The sequence below is a fragment of the Aspergillus campestris genome, assembly GCF_002847485.1.
Source record: "Aspergillus campestris IBT 28561 chromosome Unknown P168scaffold_8, whole genome shotgun sequence".
Taxonomy (NCBI): Eukaryota; Fungi; Ascomycota; class Eurotiomycetes; order Eurotiales; family Aspergillaceae; genus Aspergillus; species Aspergillus campestris.
The window spans coordinates 1,234,044-1,252,743 of record NW_020194343.1 but is presented as its reverse complement, the minus strand read 5'-3'; the positions used below and the strand labels follow the sequence as shown (position 1 = coordinate 1,252,743).

Genomic DNA, 18,700 nt, shown 5'->3' with positions numbered 1-18,700 from the left:
GGGTGGAGGCTGGGTCGCGAAGTAGGCGTGGGAGTGAGCATAGAGGAATACGGTCTAGGTTGTAGAATGGCTAGTAGATTGAAACTCAGGCCCGGGTTGGTGTTTGAAAGAGTTGGATTTTCTGGGGACTATATAGATATAGATTGATCGTGATCAGACTCTATGTGAGTGAAAAGGCTCTAGGTATTATAAGTCCTCTCCTGGTAGTATAGGTATAAACGGCTTCTCTGGGGGTGCCGGCCACGCTCGTTTCGACCGATTCAAAGGAGGAGAAGTGTAGAGACGAGTGGCTGCGTGGTTGGAAGGATGCAAAGGAGGAGAGGTGTAGAGACAAGCGGCTGCGTCTATCTGCCAATATAGGTAGGTCTATATGAAATATCCACATAAAGGCAGGTCAGGTGGTTGACATTTGTTTTCACTTAGAATAATGATTCTCACATCAGTCTGACAGGTGACCTCCCAAATCTCCTTAGTATGCAGGTTAGAAGGACTACGTAAGGAGTGAGTCTAACTAGTGCTCTGTATCAAATTAGTATAGCCAGGCGGGATCATATCCAGCTTGTTCTTTACTATAGTCAAATTACCTGGATTGTAGCATTTGTTTCTTCTGTCGAGCATTATATAGTATGGCCGATCATGGTTCTAATTGCATGTGAGGGAACCGGGTGTGTTCCGATAGCGCGATCCAACAAGCCGCGATATTGCACTTCTCCTGATAAACATGAGAAACTGATATGAATCCATGAGACTTACTAAGAGTATCCTCACCAGTTTATGAGGCAATTCACTCATTCGCGCTGGAATCACGATTAGCACAGGAGGGAGCACCTCCTTGTATCTCCGCGCACATGGACAACGGACGGGGGAAATGGTACTAGGCTAATTTCTGTTTTGTCCATCTAGCGGGAACCGTCCGCCGTATTCGGCACGATCCCGGGGTTTATATAGATGTTAAAACGACCGCGGCAGGCTTCACCACATAGTGAACGGAACGATTATCATGTTGGGCGTGAGTTTGTCATCGGCAGCGCTGCTCGTCCTGCTTTACTTTGTCAACCCAGACAGATTCAGGGCCATGAGTGACCACGCCCTAGACTAGCTCGCGGAGAAGGCCATCGGCTAGAGCCACACCCCTCCGGTTAATAAGATCGATACTCACCATCACTTCGTGCCGTCATTTTATGCCCAAGGTAAGCGAACCCTCCCCCCGCAAGATCGGAACAATTGACTAAGCGAACCCTACAACTAGCTGTTGAGGAACAAGGGGGCGATCCCAGTGGCTGGCCCACTTCGTACTGGAGCCTGTTGCGGTCGAAGCTGCTCGTGAAGCGCCTTGGGGTCCAGACGGCAGTCCTCTCCGTGACAGCTCCAGGGGCATGTATTCACCCAGACCGTCAGGCACGGGCACGGCTTGCACGACAGTTAAATCAGTATGCGGCCGACCTTCGGGATCATGACCCCCAGTCTTTTGCGTTCTTCGTATCGTTACCCAATATCCTCGACACAGAGGATGCCCTCGCGGAGATCGCCTATGGGCTGGATACTCTTGGTGCAGACGGAGTAACGCTGTTCATTCGATACGGCGACTAGAACACCTACCTGGGCCACCCCGACGTGGAGCCCATCTGGGCGGAACTAAATCGACGACGCTGCGTCGTCTTCGTGCACCCCACACACCCGGTCGATACCAACCCAGTCAACCCAAAGCTCCCACAGCCAGCGATCGACTATCCTCATGAAACTACCCGCGCAGCAATGGACATGATCACCGACCGGACGCGAGCCAAGTATCCAGCCTGCAAAGTCATCCTATCGCATGCCGGCGGGACGCTCCCCTACCTAATCTCACGCGTTGCGACGCCAATGCGCAAGGCGCCGGATTTTGCGGTTTCGCGCCGTATGGGTACCACACATGACAAAGTGGTGGAAGCATTCCGCAGTTTTCATTTTGATCTGGCGTTGAGTTCCTCGCCACAGGTGCTGGACTTGCTGCTGAATATGGTGCCTCATGACCATATCCTGTATGGGAGTGACTTTCCGTATGCCCCGGTCACTGCCTATCCGGCTTTCCTGGAGGAACTGGAGGGATACGAGATGGACCAAGAACTCAGAGATATGGTCAATTTTGGAAATGCGGTGAAATTATTTCCGCGGCTAGGCCAACGCGGTGATGCCCATCTGTAGGTATATACGACTTGGGAATGCTAGAGTCGGTCTTGGTCAAGGAGACATCGTGAAGTGTTGGTGCCGAGGTTGTTATATGTGGGAGGAGCGATGGAAGTGGTAAAAACATTAATCATTCCACTATTTTGGAAGTTGTAGAAAGGTGCGACTAGTTGCAAAATGGTGAGGAGTCAAAATACTCGATTGGTCGGGGGAAGCCCTTGCGAATCAGCTTACATGTTGGCGATTGCATATCTCCCTTTTCCACATTCGGGCATTCGGGCCTCAAAAACGATTTAGCTATATCTCATGAAACATAGGGGATTCCTTTCCTGTAGAAGCCCAAAGAGTCAGAAGCATTGTCAGTTCCCCACATGTACCGCATGGGTTGCCCATCGCTCTGGAGCTGTCTACATTTCGGATCGTTTTGGGCCTGTCACTTCATTCAATCCTTGCCGGTCATGGACCATGGACTAACCTCTGGTGATATACCGATAGACCCCACGGCAATAATTGACCGGTGTTGTAATAAATCCATGCCACCATTGGCGCTAAACAAAGCATGCTTACAATTGGTTTACAAGTACAAATTGGAGCATACTCAAAGCACGATATTTTCACGTCTGTCTAATGTAAAGTGATCTATAGCTGATTAGCACGTGATATACTGCAACATGAGGACTGTAGCCTGACTCACCTGCCGTTACTTCCCTAGTCTGTGTCTTATGGCATTCACTAGTAGGTAAGAGCTGGAACCAAGCAAGACAGCCGCAGCAATCTTGTATCCAACCACAGACGTGGCTATGGTTTTCGTGATGTTGTTCTCCACATTTGGGTTCTCATTCCCGTGTACTGCCCTCTTAGAGCTCTTCCCCTCAAAATGATCACGCAAGCCTCGCAGCAATTCTTGGAAATAAACATCGGGAGGAATGTCTTTGGGTAGAATATCGCGTGGATCTGGTATTTCGAGAAAGGTATGGCCTTGACAGGCCCGCGATACGCCACGTCGAGGGTATCTACCCATGCAGTCGGAGCACAACTCCATCTCTGCACAAGTCTCACAAATATAGCGAAAGCCAGCTTTGAAGCTTTTGCAACAGACATAGCAATAAGTAATCTTTTGAGACAACCTAATTGGATTGAGCAAAGAAGTCATCATGGAAAAGACATCAATAGCGTCTCTGGGCCTTTCGAGAAACATCAAACAGCGCCCTAATTCGAATAGTCCAGGAGTGGTCCATCCATCGGTAGTACGGAGTAATTTCTTCACTAATTGTCGTACTGACTGTTCGAGGACACTGCTTTGGGTTTCACTAGGTGTGGGCGTATACAATGGCCAGTACTCTTGTAATTTCGCCGACATTGCCCGGTCTTGACTGGCCCAATCCAGGGGAGTTTTTCCATAACCATCCATATCAGGAAGATGGGGAAACCATTTTGACATGAAATCAGCGAGTTCAACATGGCCGTAGTATACAGCGAGATGAATCGGAGTTCTGCCGAAATCATCAACCTTGGAAACTAGTGCACCATCAACACTTATAATGAGGTCTTTGAACCCTCGTCGTGTAGCAATATGGGCAAGTGTCTGGTCATTTTGATCCGGTAATGAGGGGTCCGCCCCATGACTGAGGAGCAGTTTGGCGGATTTGGTAGGATTTTCTCCTTGTACTGCAGCTAGAAGCGCAGTGCCATACTTCCCAGCCACCTTATTAGGATCTGCTCCTGCATCTAGCAGTAGCTGTATTATCGTTATGGACCCTGTATATGAAGCTGCCTGGAGTGCAGTGCCATATTCCCCACCCACAAGGTTAACGTCTGCTTTTCCATCCAGCAGCAGCTGTAAAATATCCACACCCCATCGCCGTGAAGCTGCCTGGAGTGCAGTACCATATTGCCCACCGATAATATTAGGATTTGCTCCCGCGTCCAGCAGCAGCTGCATTGTGTCCATATAGCCTTTCCAAGAAGCTGTCTGGAGCGCAGTGCCATACCTCCCTCCCACGATATTTGTATCTGCTCCCGCATCCATCAGCAGCTGTATTATCTTTTTGGACCCTTTATATGAAGCTGCTTGGAGTGCGGTGCCGAATTCCCCACCCACAAGATTAACATCTGCTTTGTATTTCAGTAGCAGCAGTATTACCTTCATGTAGCCACGGGACGCAGCTGTCTGGAGTGCAGTACCCTTTTCACTCACGGCATTCACATCTGCCCCTGCATCCAGTAGCATCTGCGCTACGTCTTTGGATCCACTGTTTGATGCTCCCTCGAGTGCAGTGCCCTTTTCACTCACGGCATTTACATTTGCGCCAGCATCCAGTAGCATCTGCGTTATCTCTTTGTGTCCATTCCTTGATGCTGCCTGGAGTGCAGTACCCTTTTCACCCACAGCATTGGCATCTGCGCCTGCATCCAGTAGCAACTTCACTGCCCCTTTAGATCCACGGAATGATGCTCCAAGCAATGCGTCTCCAAGAATCCCAGCACAAAGGCCCTTGGAAAGGAATATCTCCAGGATGGCTTTATGACCACCGGATGCAGCATATGCCAGAGGAGTTATTCGGCTTGTGTTTTTGAGATTCATATCGGCTCCTCCGTGAACCAGACGTTTTGTGATGATTGTATTTCCAGATTGTGCCGCATAATGTAGCGCAGTACTACCCTTGCTGTCCTGTTCATTAATCCATACTGATTTAGATATTAAGTAATCAACGATATCCGGTAAGTTGTTGGCAGAAGCAATATGTAACGGTGTCCCAGTGAGTTCCACGCTATCGCTAGAATGATGACGTGAAACACTATCTTTCGGAAGCCTTTGTGAAGTAATCTGTTGCAGCAGGAGAATTTCGGCTTCAAGGTTTGTAGAGCGGTGTTTTCCTGCCTTTGCTGCATGCACAAACATATGCTTCGAGGCATATCTCAGAAACGGCCGAGTACGGCGGAGCATTTCGCCTTCACGCTTGTTTTCTATTTTGATGTTTTTTGCCAGGAAATAATCCATACATGAGAAGTAAAGCCTACCCTGGCAACATTGTATGGCGTTCTCGTTGCTCAAATCTGCTGTGTGGCATGGATATTTTCCCTGGGACAGATGAGCAAGTCTAGCAAGAAGAACCAGCCCTTTAGGAAGAATGTAATCGTTAACAGATTGATGAACAACCTGTACGCTTTGTTTCACAAAGGGCTGGTCCATTTTCACTACCTCGACTAAACCACCAGACAATGTCTTTATTTGTAATTCCATCAGCTCGTCATTCTGAGGAAAGTCTGGAGTCTCGTGACGTCGAATACGCTGCGAACTATCGATCAAATTCCACATGGACATAATGGAGCATCGCGTTTCTGGCACTGATAGCGGTCGTTCCGCAAGACATACCCATTGAAACAAGAGAAAGGCACACTTGTGATTGTCGACTTCAATGACATTTTCTAATATATATTCATAGACCTCCTCAAGCTTTTCAGGAACGTCCTGTAAAAATTCTAGGGTGCGTTGAGGCGACTTGCCCTCGCAGATCCCCTTCTTGACGAGAGGGACGACAAGCGATGCCCACTGGAAAATCCCCTTTGCGGAGAGAATAATATAATTTATCACGGAGCCCCATGACGGATAGTCGTGCGCCTTCGTGGGCAAGATGACATCTAGACGTAGACAATGATGAACATATGCCTTGATGTCATTGTGATTGTGAACTTCTACTGTAATCTCAATTCCAGGATTAGTGGTAAAGACAGGATAGTGGCGGCATGAAATGCATATTTTTCCGAATTTCGACTTCTTTGCAAAAGAATCGTTGATTTCATGGAAATAATTTGCCAGATACTCTGCACATTTATTCCCTGCTTCATCCAGGGCATCCACGAAGACAATGAGAGGCTTTTTTCGGGCGCAAGCAACAATACTTTCATGAAGAATCTCCTCTAGCTCTTCCTGCTGCCAGTCCCAGTATCTTTCTCCGCCAAACGGATCGCATTTATCCTCGTATATTTTGTTCAATTCGGGACGTATGTCGGGGTCCTGGCAGTATAGCTGATTGAGTAAGGACCGCAGCATTCCTAGCGGCGTGCGTTGTATCTCGTCCCCTCGCGCGGTGAAGAAGAATTCAAGCGTGATCCCCTGTTTTGCAGTGTCTGATTTCATGACCCGTTGGTACAAGAAAGCCATCAGGGTTGATTTGCCAGCACCTGGCTTTCCTTTGATCCATAGAAGACCTTTGGGCGCTTTTACCCAATTTTGGTACTCCTCTAATCCCAGAATCCACCTGCAGGTGTCCGTATGTGGCCGGTGGATTTGGAGTCGTCTGTACTTCATCTGCGCAAACTCCGTAGACTTGCAGACTTTGGGTAGAGAGTCAATAAACGTAGCTGGACAAGACCCAGGCCGGCGGGTACAAACTTACATTCCTTGCTGATATGACTATCGCTTTTGGACTGCCCGTTATTGATGGTGATGGACTCGGCAATAAATATCTGGTGTTCACCTTGGACAGCAACATCGCCTTCGTTATGAAAGGTCCGCTGATTATGATATCCTCTTTCGCTTTCCATGGCCGCCGTAGCATTACCATGCAGAATTACCATGCAGCTTCACTTTTGATCAGGCTCGAGGATTGGAAGTAATGCGATAGTCGAAAGCAGCTCAGTATACTGTCGAGCATTCAAAAAGGGGCCGGTTAAAGAGAGGCTGAGATTGATGAACTTCACATTCGCTTAACAGGTGCGGGGTTCGTATATTGAAGGCTGCGCATACGACCAATCCAGTGTTTACACGACTGAGGTGGTCATAGTCGACCCTTGTCAGGTGAATGCAGCCACTATCACCTGGCGGCTGCGCCTTGCTCCTGTAGCATGCTGACAGCGGGAGTGTTGACAGTTATATGTTTGATGCTTTTTACGTTTAGACATACACGCGATATACCAGTCTACTGCACGCTGGACTTGAACCTGTACGGCCTCTCTCAAGATGCAACATCTACCACCAGTCGAACGAGACGATTTCACGATTGCGATCATCTGCGCGTTGCCTGTTGAGTCCGATGCGGTCGAGGCGGCATTTGACTCCTTTTTTGAAGATGACGACCTTCCCTTTACTCAACGTGATGGCGACCCGAACTTGTATACACTGGGAAAGATTGGCCGGCATTATGTGGTTCTAGTACATATGTTTGGAATGGGGAAGGTTAATTCGGCCAGCGTTTCGGCTAACATGTTTGCGAGCTTCCCTGGAATTCGACTAGGGTTGGTTGTCGGCATATGTGGTGCAGTGCCTCAATCGGACAACAAGGATATATTTCTTGGTGACATCATTATCAGTACGGGGGTGGTGCAATCCGACTTCGGGCGACAATACACAGGTCAATTTATTCGCAAGAACAACCGCGAGGACAATCTGGGACGTCCCAATCAGCAAATTCGCTCATTCATGAATGGAATCATGGGACAGAGAAGACAGCGAAAACTCCGAGACGCCTTGTTGCAAAACATTACCGACATCTGTGACAAGGAAGGGTTTGCCGACCGGACTAGGCCGATGCTAGAGAATGACAGGCCGTATAGAGCGAATTATGGCCACATGCACCGAGTCTTGAAGGATTGCTCTGTGTGTGCTCACGTTGCCGAGGGAGGCCCAGTTGTCTGCGAGCGTGCTCTCACAATGTCATGTGAACAACTTGGATGTGATGAAGATCAAACCATGTCGAGGGAACGTAAAGCTAATGATACCCCGGCAATACATTTCGGTGGGTTCTCTTCGAGCGACCAGGTCATGAAGTCTGCACAAGATCGGGATCGAATTGCAAAGCAGGAGGACATACTGGGCTTTGAGATGGAGAGCGCTGGTGTGTGGGATAACTTTCCCACGGTCGTCATTAAAGGCGTCTGCGATTATGCCGACAGCCATAAAAACAAGAAATGGCGGCAGTACGCCTCTGTCACTGCAGCAGCGGGTGCGAAGGCCTTCCTACAACAGTGGATGATGACCAACCAAAACAATACTCGAGCGACTGGGGGAGCTGGATTTGAGACTGCCGCTGGCAATGGAATTGTGAGTCACCCGAAGTTGCATGCTACTGATCGTCTCTAACAAGATACAATAGGGCCAGCAACGAGCCCTGCTTGAAAATAATGGCAACGTTGGGATTCAAGGCTTGTACCAGGCTTTTCACGGCCACGTCACAATGCGCTGAAATCAGTTCAGGGAGCATGGTAGCTTTTGAGATGTCAGTCATATCAAGCCTGACCAAGATACCGATTCTGGGAGTGACGTTTTGGTCGGGTTCTACGGAGATGCTAGTCTCGCAGCGGAGCTTCCCGCTCCTCGGTCGGCCACAATTGGCTATTTTGTACGTAGTAGGGGTTGGGTTTTTTTTGGACGAAGGTGATGCTTTCTGATGGATATATTGACGAGATGACGATCTATTTCGCTTGTTCCGAACTCATCACTATCGACATGAAGACGTCGACGGTAGGGGGAGGATGAAAAGGAACCTTAGGAAGATTGTTCTTGCTTTCTTCATGGACAGGCATATATGGCAGAATCATATGATGCTGGCCTGACCAGAATGCACATCCGTTGGTTCGGTGTAGTAGCTGAGATCATTCGCGCCATCGTATGGGGAGAATATCATCAGCTTTCGGCCCTTTTCTGGTAGACCCATACTATCATCATCTGTCGGCAGCCTAGTAACTCGCACAATCAACAGCGTCATCAGGAATATTCATTCTTGCTTCTGAGGCTGGAAAGGGTCACGGGAATGCTCTCAGGGTCTTGATAACATAGCCTTGTATGGTTCAATAGAGGCAGAAAGGATTTCGATTTTCACGTGATCAACGGCTATCGATCCTGATGGTCCTTCGAGGTCAACCCGAGGTGGCAGATACGTGACATATGGGCACCACGCCTAATTCGTGCCACAATTGCATCCTTCCGCCGCTTGCTGTAAGATTAAAGGGTAGAATTAGTGACCCAACCACGGAAAAGCCACAATGGGATCGGCAGGAGTGGAGCCGGCTACGCGTCTCTTTGGCACACTTTGCCATTGTCGGGTGTCAGAGCCTCCCCGCCTGCCCTTCTAGGAATAGATTCCCCCAGTTTTGCCGGCATTAATGGACCCCGCCTTTAGCCTTGTATCCCCTGGTCGATTTTCATCATCTCTCCATCTATCCCTGTTCGATCATTGCACATAGTGATATCCTCCGTTCTTTTGGCTCTCTTGAAAGTCTACGCTCTTTCAATGATCCCATGGTTTAGCTTCGTTTTGCTCTGATCTTTCTTTTTTCTTGTTTTATACTTTCCCTTCTTTTGGTCCCTATTCCTTGGTAGACCCTCACCGTCCATGATAATTCCTTGTGATATTTTCTCTTTTTCTTTCTCCGTCTCCCCCTAATCTTTTTAGTCTTCCTTTCTTGTTGATAGACTTCTTCTTTCCTTCTACTTGTACATACATGTTCTATTAGCTACGATCACGATGGTTCGTTTCTCCGCCGCCAGTGCCCTGCTGCTGGCCGCCGGCGCGGCCGCCGACACCTGGCCGTTCGCGACGTACGATACCGGTCCCTGGACCCCTCCTCAAATGAAGGTTCACAAGAGTGGAACGACAGAACCGGGATATATCTTCGTCGGGCCCCGGGGGAATCAGCCTAACGGAACCGCCGCCCTGATCTACGACGAAGAGGGCCACCTGGTCTACCAAGGGCCTACCCAGGTCACGGCCAACGTCAAGGTGCAAAAGGTGTTCAACGAAGATACCCTCACTTTCTGGGCCGGTGACATGACGAGTTGGGGATACGGGTTTGGGACGGTGCATATCCTGGACGACACGTACCGCGAGATGTACACCGTGAAACTCCCGGACGACCCGGCGACGGGCCGTTTCTTTGCGACCCCAGACGGCAACAGCCGTCCCTCGTACATCGACCTGCACGAGAGTCATATCACCGACCGCAACACCCTGCTAGTAACCGCCTACAACACCACCCAATACGACCTGACTCCCGTGCGTGGCGCGCCGGATGGCTGGATGCTGGACGCCCTGTTCTACGAGATCGACATCGCTACCAATGAGATCGTGTTTGCGTGGAGCGCCTTGGAGCACATCGCCGAACTGCCATTGGAGGAGTCCTTCCAGGCGATCGCGCCCGGATTCGGCACGCGCAACCAGCCGTGGGATGCCTACCACATCAACTCCGTCGAGTTGATGAGCGACGGCTATATTCTCTCTCTGCGTCATTACTGGTCGGGACTGTACGTCTTCAACAATGGCACCATCGCCTGGCGGTTGAGTGTAAGTCGTTGAACCCCTCTTAGATGCCCACCCCAGGAAGCTAACCGGTCTAGGGTGCTCACGATGACGGCGACTTCGAGATCGACGACGCCGGGTTGTACCAGTGGCAGCACGACATTCGCATCTTCGACGAGACGGACGAAGGATTCATCATGACTCTGTTCAACAACGTCGACACCCCCTCCGACCCCAAGACGGGCCCCACGACGGGATTGAAATTCCAGGTGGATCTGCTGAACCGCAAGGTCACCACCCTGCAGGTCATCACCAACACCCACGACGAAGTGTTCAGTGTCAGCCAAGGCAGCTTACAGACGCTCAACCGGGAAACCGGCCACATTTTCATGGGATATGGCTCGGTTGCGACAGTCAAGGAGTTCGACGGCGATGGAGACGAAGTCTTCACGGCGTCGTTCGGGGATCCCGGCCTGGTGGCCTCATACCGGGGCTACAAGTGCCAGTGGAAGGCCACGCCCTTCTGGCCACCCGCCATGGCGGTGGTGCCGACAGGGCCGGGCGTAGCGGAGATTTACATGAGCTGGAACGGCGCGACCGAGTACGACAACTGGGCGATCTACGCAGTGGACGGGCCGGAGGCGACGACCAGCCGCTTTGTCAAGTCGGTCAAGCGGGCTGGATATGAGACTCGTGCGGACGTGGGCAGCCTCAGGACGCGCTTCATGCAGGTCGTTGCCCGCAAGGGCGATATTCCGTTAGGGACATCGCCGATTGTGGAATTTTAAACCGTCTGGGCCGCGCGGGTTTTGGTCCGATGTTCGAATTCTTGCATATGTATGTATATATATACCACTGCCGTAAATATCGACGGTTACTATAAATACGATTCGATCGGGAAGCAGAAGTAGGCGGACGGTGCCAGGCTGTCTCCGTGCCACCCTCGATTTAGTATCCGCGCAAGGGCGACGCACACCAACCTGAGGTCGCATCATCCATTGCCACTCGATCGTATCCAACCACTCTTCCACATCAAACCGATACTACAACTCCTACTCCTACCTACTTACTATCCCTAGTAGCGGCAGTCCAAAAAAAGAGAAGGCAAGCCGGTACCACCCGCCCAAACAATCCCACCACCCCTGCATCTCAAACCTCGCATCCCACATTCCACACGCGCCGCACGGTACGATTCTCGACTCGCGGATGTAACAGGAAATGGGTTCCTCGGCCAGTCAGGCTGTCGTGCGGGTCTGGGACGCCGCCACAGGGCTGCGGGTGTGTTTCTGCGTTGGGCCTGTAATTCCCGATTGGGGGGCGTCCCTTGCAGATTGTCTTGGGGGTAGGGTGAGACGGTTGGGTACGGGATACAAGTTTTGAACTGGGTGGGCTGGAGGACGAAGGTGAAGGTGGCGATTGGGGTATAAATATGGCTTCGTTTCGCTGGAGAAGAAAGAAGAGAGAAAGCAGACACTCGCTCGTTTCTACTTTATCAATTACATTCGTTATCTGAAGCCAAACAACAACACTCGTTCCACACAAGCAAATCATTAAATCAATCAAAAAAATGAAGTTCAACCTCCTCCCCGTCTCCCTCCTAGCCACCCTGGCCGCCGCCCACCCCTCCACCAAAAACAGCACCGCGGCCATCACCCACCCCGGCACCAACACCTCCACCACCTCCCCCGCCGCAAACCCCGGCCGCGCCATCGTACAAAACAACTGCGCGGAGCCCATCTACCTCTGGTCCGTCGGCAGCGGCGTCAGCGTGGAGATTCCCATCCCGGACGGCGCACACTACAGCGAGACATTCCGGCATGACCAGAAGACCGGCGGGGTCAGTCTGAAGGTGACGACGGTGGCGCACGGGCTGTACAGCAGTGCGCCGCAGACGGTGTTTGCGTATAATGTGGTGGGAGAGTCGGTGTGGTATGATCTGTCGGATGTGTTTGGGGATCCGTTCAAGGGGTCCTCGGTTACGCTGTTGCCCAGTGAGCCGGTTATTCGGTGGAGTGATGGGGTGCCGCCTGTTGGGAGTATGGTTAGGGTTGTGGGGGTGGACCAGGATTTGAGGTTGACATTCTGTTAGTTAGTAGTATGATTGGGGATGTTAGTGTGGTTAGTGAGTAGGTGGAATTGTGGAGGATGTTATTGACGTTGAAGGATTGATGTTATGATATGATGAATAAGTAGAATGAATAACCTCGGACTTCTGGCCGACCTTCCTGATGGGGAATCCCCGCACTTTGTCCCACCCCACACTTCTCTCTTCTCTCCGATCTCTTCTTCTCTCTCACTCTTTTCCTTTTTATATAACATCTTACTCTCCTCTTTTTTTTTTTTCTTTATCCTCCCTCTCCTACATCTGCTAATACTCACCTTGTCCTGTCGTATCGTTGTTCCGACTCCATCATGGTCTCCCCCGCAATTCGCGTCCCCCCTTCGGCCGCCAAGCGGGCCCTGAACCTCCTACGCACCGTTCAATACACCCACCCCCCATCATGTCCCTGCCATGGCAATCCCAGTCACCATCACCACCACCGTTCCTCAACTCTATCCGACCATGTCCGCCGTCACATGGCCACGCCGGTCGACCCCTCGCGCCAGAAGGAGTACGCCTTCGAGATGGCCGCCTCCAGTATCCGCTTCGGGCCCGGTGCCACCAAGGAAGTCGGGATGGACTTTGCGAACATGCGAGCGAAGCGGGTGTGCATCGTGACTGATAAGAATGTGGCTAAGCTGGACGCGATGAAGCAGGCCGTCGAGGGGTTGAGTCGTGAGGGGATTGAGTTTACCGTGTTCGACAAGGTTCGCGTGGAGCCGAAGGATTATTCGTAGGTATAACCGAAACTGTGAAATCGGATGTATGGGCTAACGGAAACAGGATCAAGGAGGCGATCGCGTTTGCTCAACCGTATAAGCCGGATGCGTTCCTGGCAGTCGGTACGTTGTCCACTCATCCCTGGCATACCTCGGCTAAATCGTAATAGGTGGTGGCTCGGTGATTGACACGGCCAAATTGATGAATCTCTACGATGCTTACCCCGAAGCTGACTTCCTCGACTTCGTCAACGCCCCCCTTGGCAAGGGCCGACCCGTGGACCGGGCATTGAAGCCCCTGGTCGCGGTGCCCACCACCGCGGGCACCGGTTCAGAGACCACAGGCACGGCGATCTTCGACCTGGTGTCCAAGAAAGCCAAGACGGGCATCGCGCACCGCAACCTGAAGCCGACGCTGGGTATCTGCGACCCCATCAACACGCGCACCATGCCCTCGGCCGTGCACGCGTCGTCCGGCCTGGACGTGCTGTGCCACTCGCTCGAGTCGTGGACCGCCATCCCATACAACGAGCGCACGCCGCGCCCCACCAACCCCATCAATCGCCCCGCGTACCAGGGCGCCAACCCCATCTCCGACATTTTCTCCCTGCAGGCACTCCGCAGCACGGTCAAGTACCTCCCCCGCGCGGTGCGCGACCCGGGTGACTCGGAGGCCCAGGAGCAGATGCTGCTGGCCGCGACGCTAGCCGGCGTGGGATTCGGCAACGCGGGCGTCCATCTCTGCCACGGCATGAGCTATCCCATCTCCAGCCAGAACCCAGGCTACAAGCACGCGGGCTACGACGTCGACCACCCGATCATCCCGCACGGCGTGTCCGTGGCCGTCACCGCGCCCGCAGTCTTCCGCTTCACAGCCGCCTCCAACCCCGACCGTCATCTGGCAGCCGCCGAGGCATTCGGAGTAGACATCTCGACCGTCAAGCGCGAGAGCGCGGGTGAGGTACTGGGCGAGGCACTGGCCAAGTTCCTCTCTGAACTGGGCGACCAGCCGCGGGGTCTCAAAGACCTCGGGTTCAAGGCGTCGGATGTGGACGGGCTAGTAGAGGGGACGATCCCGCAGAGGCGGGTGCTGATGCTGTCGCCGAATCTGAGCCAGGAGTTGGAAGCGGAGAAGGCGGAGCTGCGGGGTTTACTGGAGCAGTCGCTGCACTACTAGAATGACCTCGACAATCCGACGGTGTCCGTCCATTTCACCCAGTGAGGACCATCTGGGGATATTAAAATGACGTGTACTGTATACTCGAATATATCAAACCATGTAAATACGCATAGCAGCCCAATCAATCCACCACCGCAGCGTCGCAACAATAGCAGCATCCTACCTAATTATCACTCGAGGCACAAACCCACTCCATCCATTGGCGGAAATCCCCCATCCCAAGCGCCCTCTACGCCAACCAGCCCAGATGTATTCAAAATCGCCAATGAGAACCACAGTCGGGGTAGCATTGGCGCCATCCGGGGGAAACCCGAGCTATCCCCATCAGCCCGGGGAGAAGGATGGAAGCAAGCCCGCTGCACAGCGGTCTAACCGAGTCAGGCCTGAGCGTCACGTTCGTAGTATTTCTTTGTTTAACGGTTTGATGGCGCCGCAATCAACTGTTTCTACTTTAGGGTAATGGTTGCGCCAGTCGTTTGGCCACTTGATTGGATTATCGTTGACCGCTTCGACCACAGACACCGAATTCATTCCCTGATTTGGGTAAGCGTTTCCCCGCCGGGCTACATGCAGACTTGCTCTACCCTACCTGACAGAGGAACTGCGGTGCGTACCGTGCAGGATGCACCGTGGCAGAGGCACAGACGGATCCGCAAACTAGCCGAGAGGCCGGGAATACCCCACAGTTGAGCTTGCGCTGGACCGACTGCCGAGTCCCTCTGGTGTTGATACTGTTGTTATGGATTGAAGGAGGAGAGCTGGTGGGGTCTGTGCTGTGGTGCCGATGAGCTGGGTTGGGTTGTATAAATGGTGTGTTGTCCTGGTTTATATGGGAGGTTGTTTTGTACTTTGTAATCTGTACTCAATCTTTTCTATACCTCTGTGCTCGGTGCTTGGTACTTGGTCCTCGGTACTCATACTTACTCTTTACTTCCTTACCTTCACCCCTCCATATCTACTCTATATCTATCTGTATATCTACTCTTCATACTTATCTTACCTCAACCACCAGAATACCCAACCATCCTCCAACCGATCAAACCAACCAACAGTCAATCCCTCTCAACAAAGAGACCGAGAAAATGCCAACCCCCCACTCCCTCCTCACCTCCCTCGTCCTCCTCACAGCAACCTACCTCAGCGCCGCCAGCTCGGCCCCCCCAAGCGTCTACAAGCCCCGAAAACAATCCAACCTCTACACAGCCGACACATTCTACTTCGTCAACACAGTCGTCTCCACCATAAAAGCCACCACAACAGCAACAATGCTCTACCACGCCCTCATCGCCCTCCTCTACCCGCCATCCACGCACCCAACCCTCCTCGCAAACATCTGCCCCCACACCGACCAACTCACCCGCTCCCAATTCACCTGGTCCCCAACGCACCTCCTCGCCCTCGCCGCCATCCTCATCGGCTCCTCCGTCCGCCTCTCCGCCTGCAGCGGCCTCGGCAAAGACTTCACCCTCCGCCTCGCCGTCCCAGACCGCCTCGTCACCCGCGGTCTGTACGCCTACGTCCAGCACCCGGGCTACACGGGATACCTGCTCGTGCTGGCGGGATGTCTCGGGCTCGGATGTCGGTGGGATGCGTCTGCCGGGGCGTGCTTCTTGCCTGGTGGGGTGCTGGGGGCGCTGAGTGGGTGGGGGGTGTGGGTCGCTGGGGTGATTGTGGGGGCTCAGGCGGTTGTGTTTGGGGTGAGGGTTGGTGAGGAGGAGGAGATGTTGAGGGGGAGGTTTGGGGAGGATTGGGTGAGGTGGAATAGGGGGACGGCGCGGTTTGTGCCGTTTGTTTGGTAGATTTCTGTATTCTTGGGGGGGTTAGATGTTTTTGGGGGATTGTTGGAGGTGGTGGTGGTGGTGTTTTTGGGAGGTGTGCTAGGGTTTCTATCTAGATAGTGAATGATACTTATGATTGTCTATCTGGATACTCTCTAGTATGCAGTAACACATAGTATATTTCAACTACCGGGCAACTACCAGGTGGAGATAATCCCTGCAGCAGATCATCTGCACCCTCCATCCGGTCTAGTCAATCTCCACGCCTGTCTCTCCATTCTCCAGTCTCCAACCTCAGCACGAAAATAAAACAGGCTGTGAAAGTCCGCCAGGACTCCTCTATACTACCACTAGCAGTTTCCCAATCGAGCAAGTAGGCCAGATCCGGAAGTAGACTAGAGACGAAAGAGAATAGGTGACTCAATACGCGAGAAAAGAAAGCCACCCTCCAATCCGACAGACCGATCTGCGACGAACTCCCGACGGACTTCCGACACACCAATCAGTTATTAGGTTATTAGGTACTAACTATCATGCACCTCGGTAGTTGGGGGGGAGGTGGTTGGTAGGTGATGTTTTCGCTGTCGATCTTTACTTCTTCTTCTTTTCTTCCTTTTTTTCTCTTTTTTTTCGAATTTATTCGATGAATTGTGCTAAAGTTGGGGATCTTCGTCGTACTTTTGTTATTATATGTAGTAGGTACTTTTACACTCTCATTCCCTTCATCTACAGAGTACAACTACCTAGATATATCATAGAACAGCAGTAAAGACCACAATGAACTACATAAACAGCACAGCGGATGTCAAGTGAGAATAAAGTGGGTCACACCCAACTCTCCGGTCTTGGGATGGAGTTCTCCACACGCACGCCCACACGCACTGATCATCAACTACACCGACCTGCTGTTTATGACCTACTAACTATTAGTATAAAGTCTATGGACTCGGTTGTCGGTGGGGTTAACAGCTTGTTATCGGTGACGGTTTCCTGTTGGTACTTAGTAGTGGGCTGCTTCTATACCGCTTTTTGGGTGGGTGGGAATTGGCTGTGGTGGGTTGTTGGTTGGTTGGGAGGGGAGGGGAGGAAGATGTAGTGTAAAGTCTATTTGGGATGTGGTGTTTCTGGTTGTTGGTTGCTTGTGTCTGCTATTGTATTGCCTAGTCAGCGGTGTTTAGAGAATAGGTACTAGGTAGGTAGTATGGTTATATTGAGGAACATGGGAGGACCGATAGAGACGGTCAAAATATTGATGATAATGATGACTCTTGTAATCTTGGAAAGGTTGTGAATAGTTGCAAGATTGCACACCTATGATCAGCCATAACAAACCTTATGTAGGGAAATCTCCGTAGATCAGCCGATGTTGGCTGATTACACGTCTTGATATTCCTTAGACAATATGTTGGTTGTTTATCCCAATGATATACATACAACTAGACGTATACTGTAGGAAGTTGGGGGTAGTATTTTACATATCTCGTGGGAGATTGAGTTCACTAAACCATATAGTCCAGAAAGTATCATCCTACGTTACATAGATGATGGATATAGATAGAAATCATCTATCAGGTCAAGCCTTATGGGCATCTATATTCTGCAGGTAGAGCAAAGGAACTGATCGTGTTGGGTCAAGTACTCGATGCATATACCAGACACTATTAACACCCATGTCTATATCCGGAGATATATGGCTGACGATCTCGCGGAGAGAATGTAGAATAACTGAAAGAACAATCTGTTCATAACCAGTCCTTATTTAGTACTCAACCCAACTATAATATCATCATTAATAATAAGGATAATTAACCTTGACGGCAACTATGATGTATCTGTCCTGCAGCGGCACTGCGCAGACGGCTACCAGCAGTCTGCTTCATGCCACGTGTACTGCGTTAAGGACATGCGTCATGTATATTATCTACTTCATCTGAAATTACTTTTGTATATCTGATGGTTTTATCATCTTGGGTGATATATAATAGAATATACGATTACATGTCACATTCCAGGCAGATATACTACCAACTAGTTTGCTTAATTCAGTTAGACCTAGAGACACAGAATACTGTACATCTATCCTCGGTAATAGTGGTGATCACATGTAAGAAATGTTTTGACTCGAGATCCTACTCTACTATCAATCATCACCAAAACCGCCTATCACGACACCATGAACAAAGACAGAGTCAACCATTTCCTTATGAGTTTCAGGTCCCTGCCCTGGTCCGTCAATCAAGCTTACGTAGCTATCATGGCTACATCACCCTGGTGTAGAGCTACACCTTTGTTCTGTCACTTCCAACGTGGGCATTCTTACTGGACCGGAAAGACAAATCCACCTTTCAACCACGCCACAACCTTCTTTATCACCGTTTCGGTGACCGGAACAATTCCAAAGCCACAGCCTTCTTTGTCGCCGTTGACCCGCCGGAATACCTCCGCATCAATGAAAGCTCTCATCCTAGGTGAATAACCAACACGCCAGGGTCGTACATGTGGAGGCGCAATTCAAAGAC

General features: G+C 51.2%; 6 protein-coding genes across 6 annotated transcripts; all 6 read left to right on the top strand.

Annotated features, from left to right (window-relative positions):
• Window positions 1-1,181: 1,181 nt before the first annotated feature.
• P168DRAFT_319845 (amidohydrolase family protein) lies at window positions 1,182-2,184 on the top strand (the record flags this gene model as incomplete). The annotated part of the gene is made up of 3 exons (XM_024840319.1): window positions 1,182-1,190; window positions 1,258-1,560; window positions 1,591-2,184. 3 exons carry the CDS (start codon window positions 1,182-1,184, stop codon window positions 2,182-2,184), a joined length of 906 nt encoding a protein of 301 aa, XP_024691911.1.
• Window positions 2,185-7,540: 5,356 nt separating this feature from the next.
• P168DRAFT_291449 (uncharacterized protein) lies at window positions 7,541-8,537 on the top strand. The gene is made up of 2 exons (XM_024837411.1): window positions 7,541-8,209; window positions 8,262-8,537. The coding sequence occupies exons 1-2, from the start codon at window positions 7,601-7,603 to the stop codon at window positions 8,349-8,351; spliced, it is 699 nt and encodes a 232-aa protein (XP_024691910.1). The 5' UTR covers window positions 7,541-7,600; the 3' UTR covers window positions 8,352-8,537.
• Window positions 8,538-9,632: 1,095 nt separating this feature from the next.
• P168DRAFT_238188 (arylsulfotransferase family protein) lies at window positions 9,633-11,191 on the top strand (the record flags this gene model as incomplete). The annotated part of the gene is made up of 2 exons (XM_024833602.1): window positions 9,633-10,448; window positions 10,502-11,191. 2 exons carry the CDS (start codon window positions 9,633-9,635, stop codon window positions 11,189-11,191), a joined length of 1,506 nt encoding a protein of 501 aa, XP_024691909.1.
• Window positions 11,192-11,970: 779 nt separating this feature from the next.
• Window positions 11,971-12,658, top strand: P168DRAFT_328356 (Bys1 family protein; the record flags this gene model as incomplete). Its single annotated transcript, XM_024841347.1, has 1 exon — window positions 11,971-12,658. The coding sequence occupies one exon, from the start codon at window positions 11,971-11,973 to the stop codon at window positions 12,490-12,492; it is 522 nt and encodes a 173-aa protein (XP_024691908.1). The 3' UTR covers window positions 12,493-12,658.
• Window positions 12,659-12,815: 157 nt separating this feature from the next.
• On the top strand, window positions 12,816-14,400 carry P168DRAFT_283061 (hydroxyacid-oxoacid transhydrogenase; the record flags this gene model as incomplete). The annotated part of the gene is made up of 3 exons (XM_024836024.1): window positions 12,816-13,237; window positions 13,288-13,346; window positions 13,394-14,400. 3 exons carry the CDS (start codon window positions 12,816-12,818, stop codon window positions 14,398-14,400), a joined length of 1,488 nt encoding a protein of 495 aa, XP_024691907.1.
• Window positions 14,401-15,485: 1,085 nt separating this feature from the next.
• P168DRAFT_283060 (methyltransferase family protein) lies at window positions 15,486-16,202 on the top strand (the record flags this gene model as incomplete). Its single annotated transcript, XM_024836023.1, has 1 exon — window positions 15,486-16,202. One exon carries the CDS (start codon window positions 15,486-15,488, stop codon window positions 16,200-16,202), a length of 717 nt encoding a protein of 238 aa, XP_024691906.1.
• Window positions 16,203-18,700: the final 2,498 nt, after the last annotated feature.

Coding starts and splice junctions, on each gene's coding strand:
- P168DRAFT_291449 (XM_024837411.1), top strand. CDS start 7,601: ATGGGACAGAGAAGACAGCGAAAACTCCGAGACGCCTTGTTGCAAAAC. Junction 8,210..8,261: donor CTGCCGCTGGCAATGGAATT/GTGAGTCACCCG, acceptor AAGATACAATAG/GGCCAGCAACGAGCCCTGCT.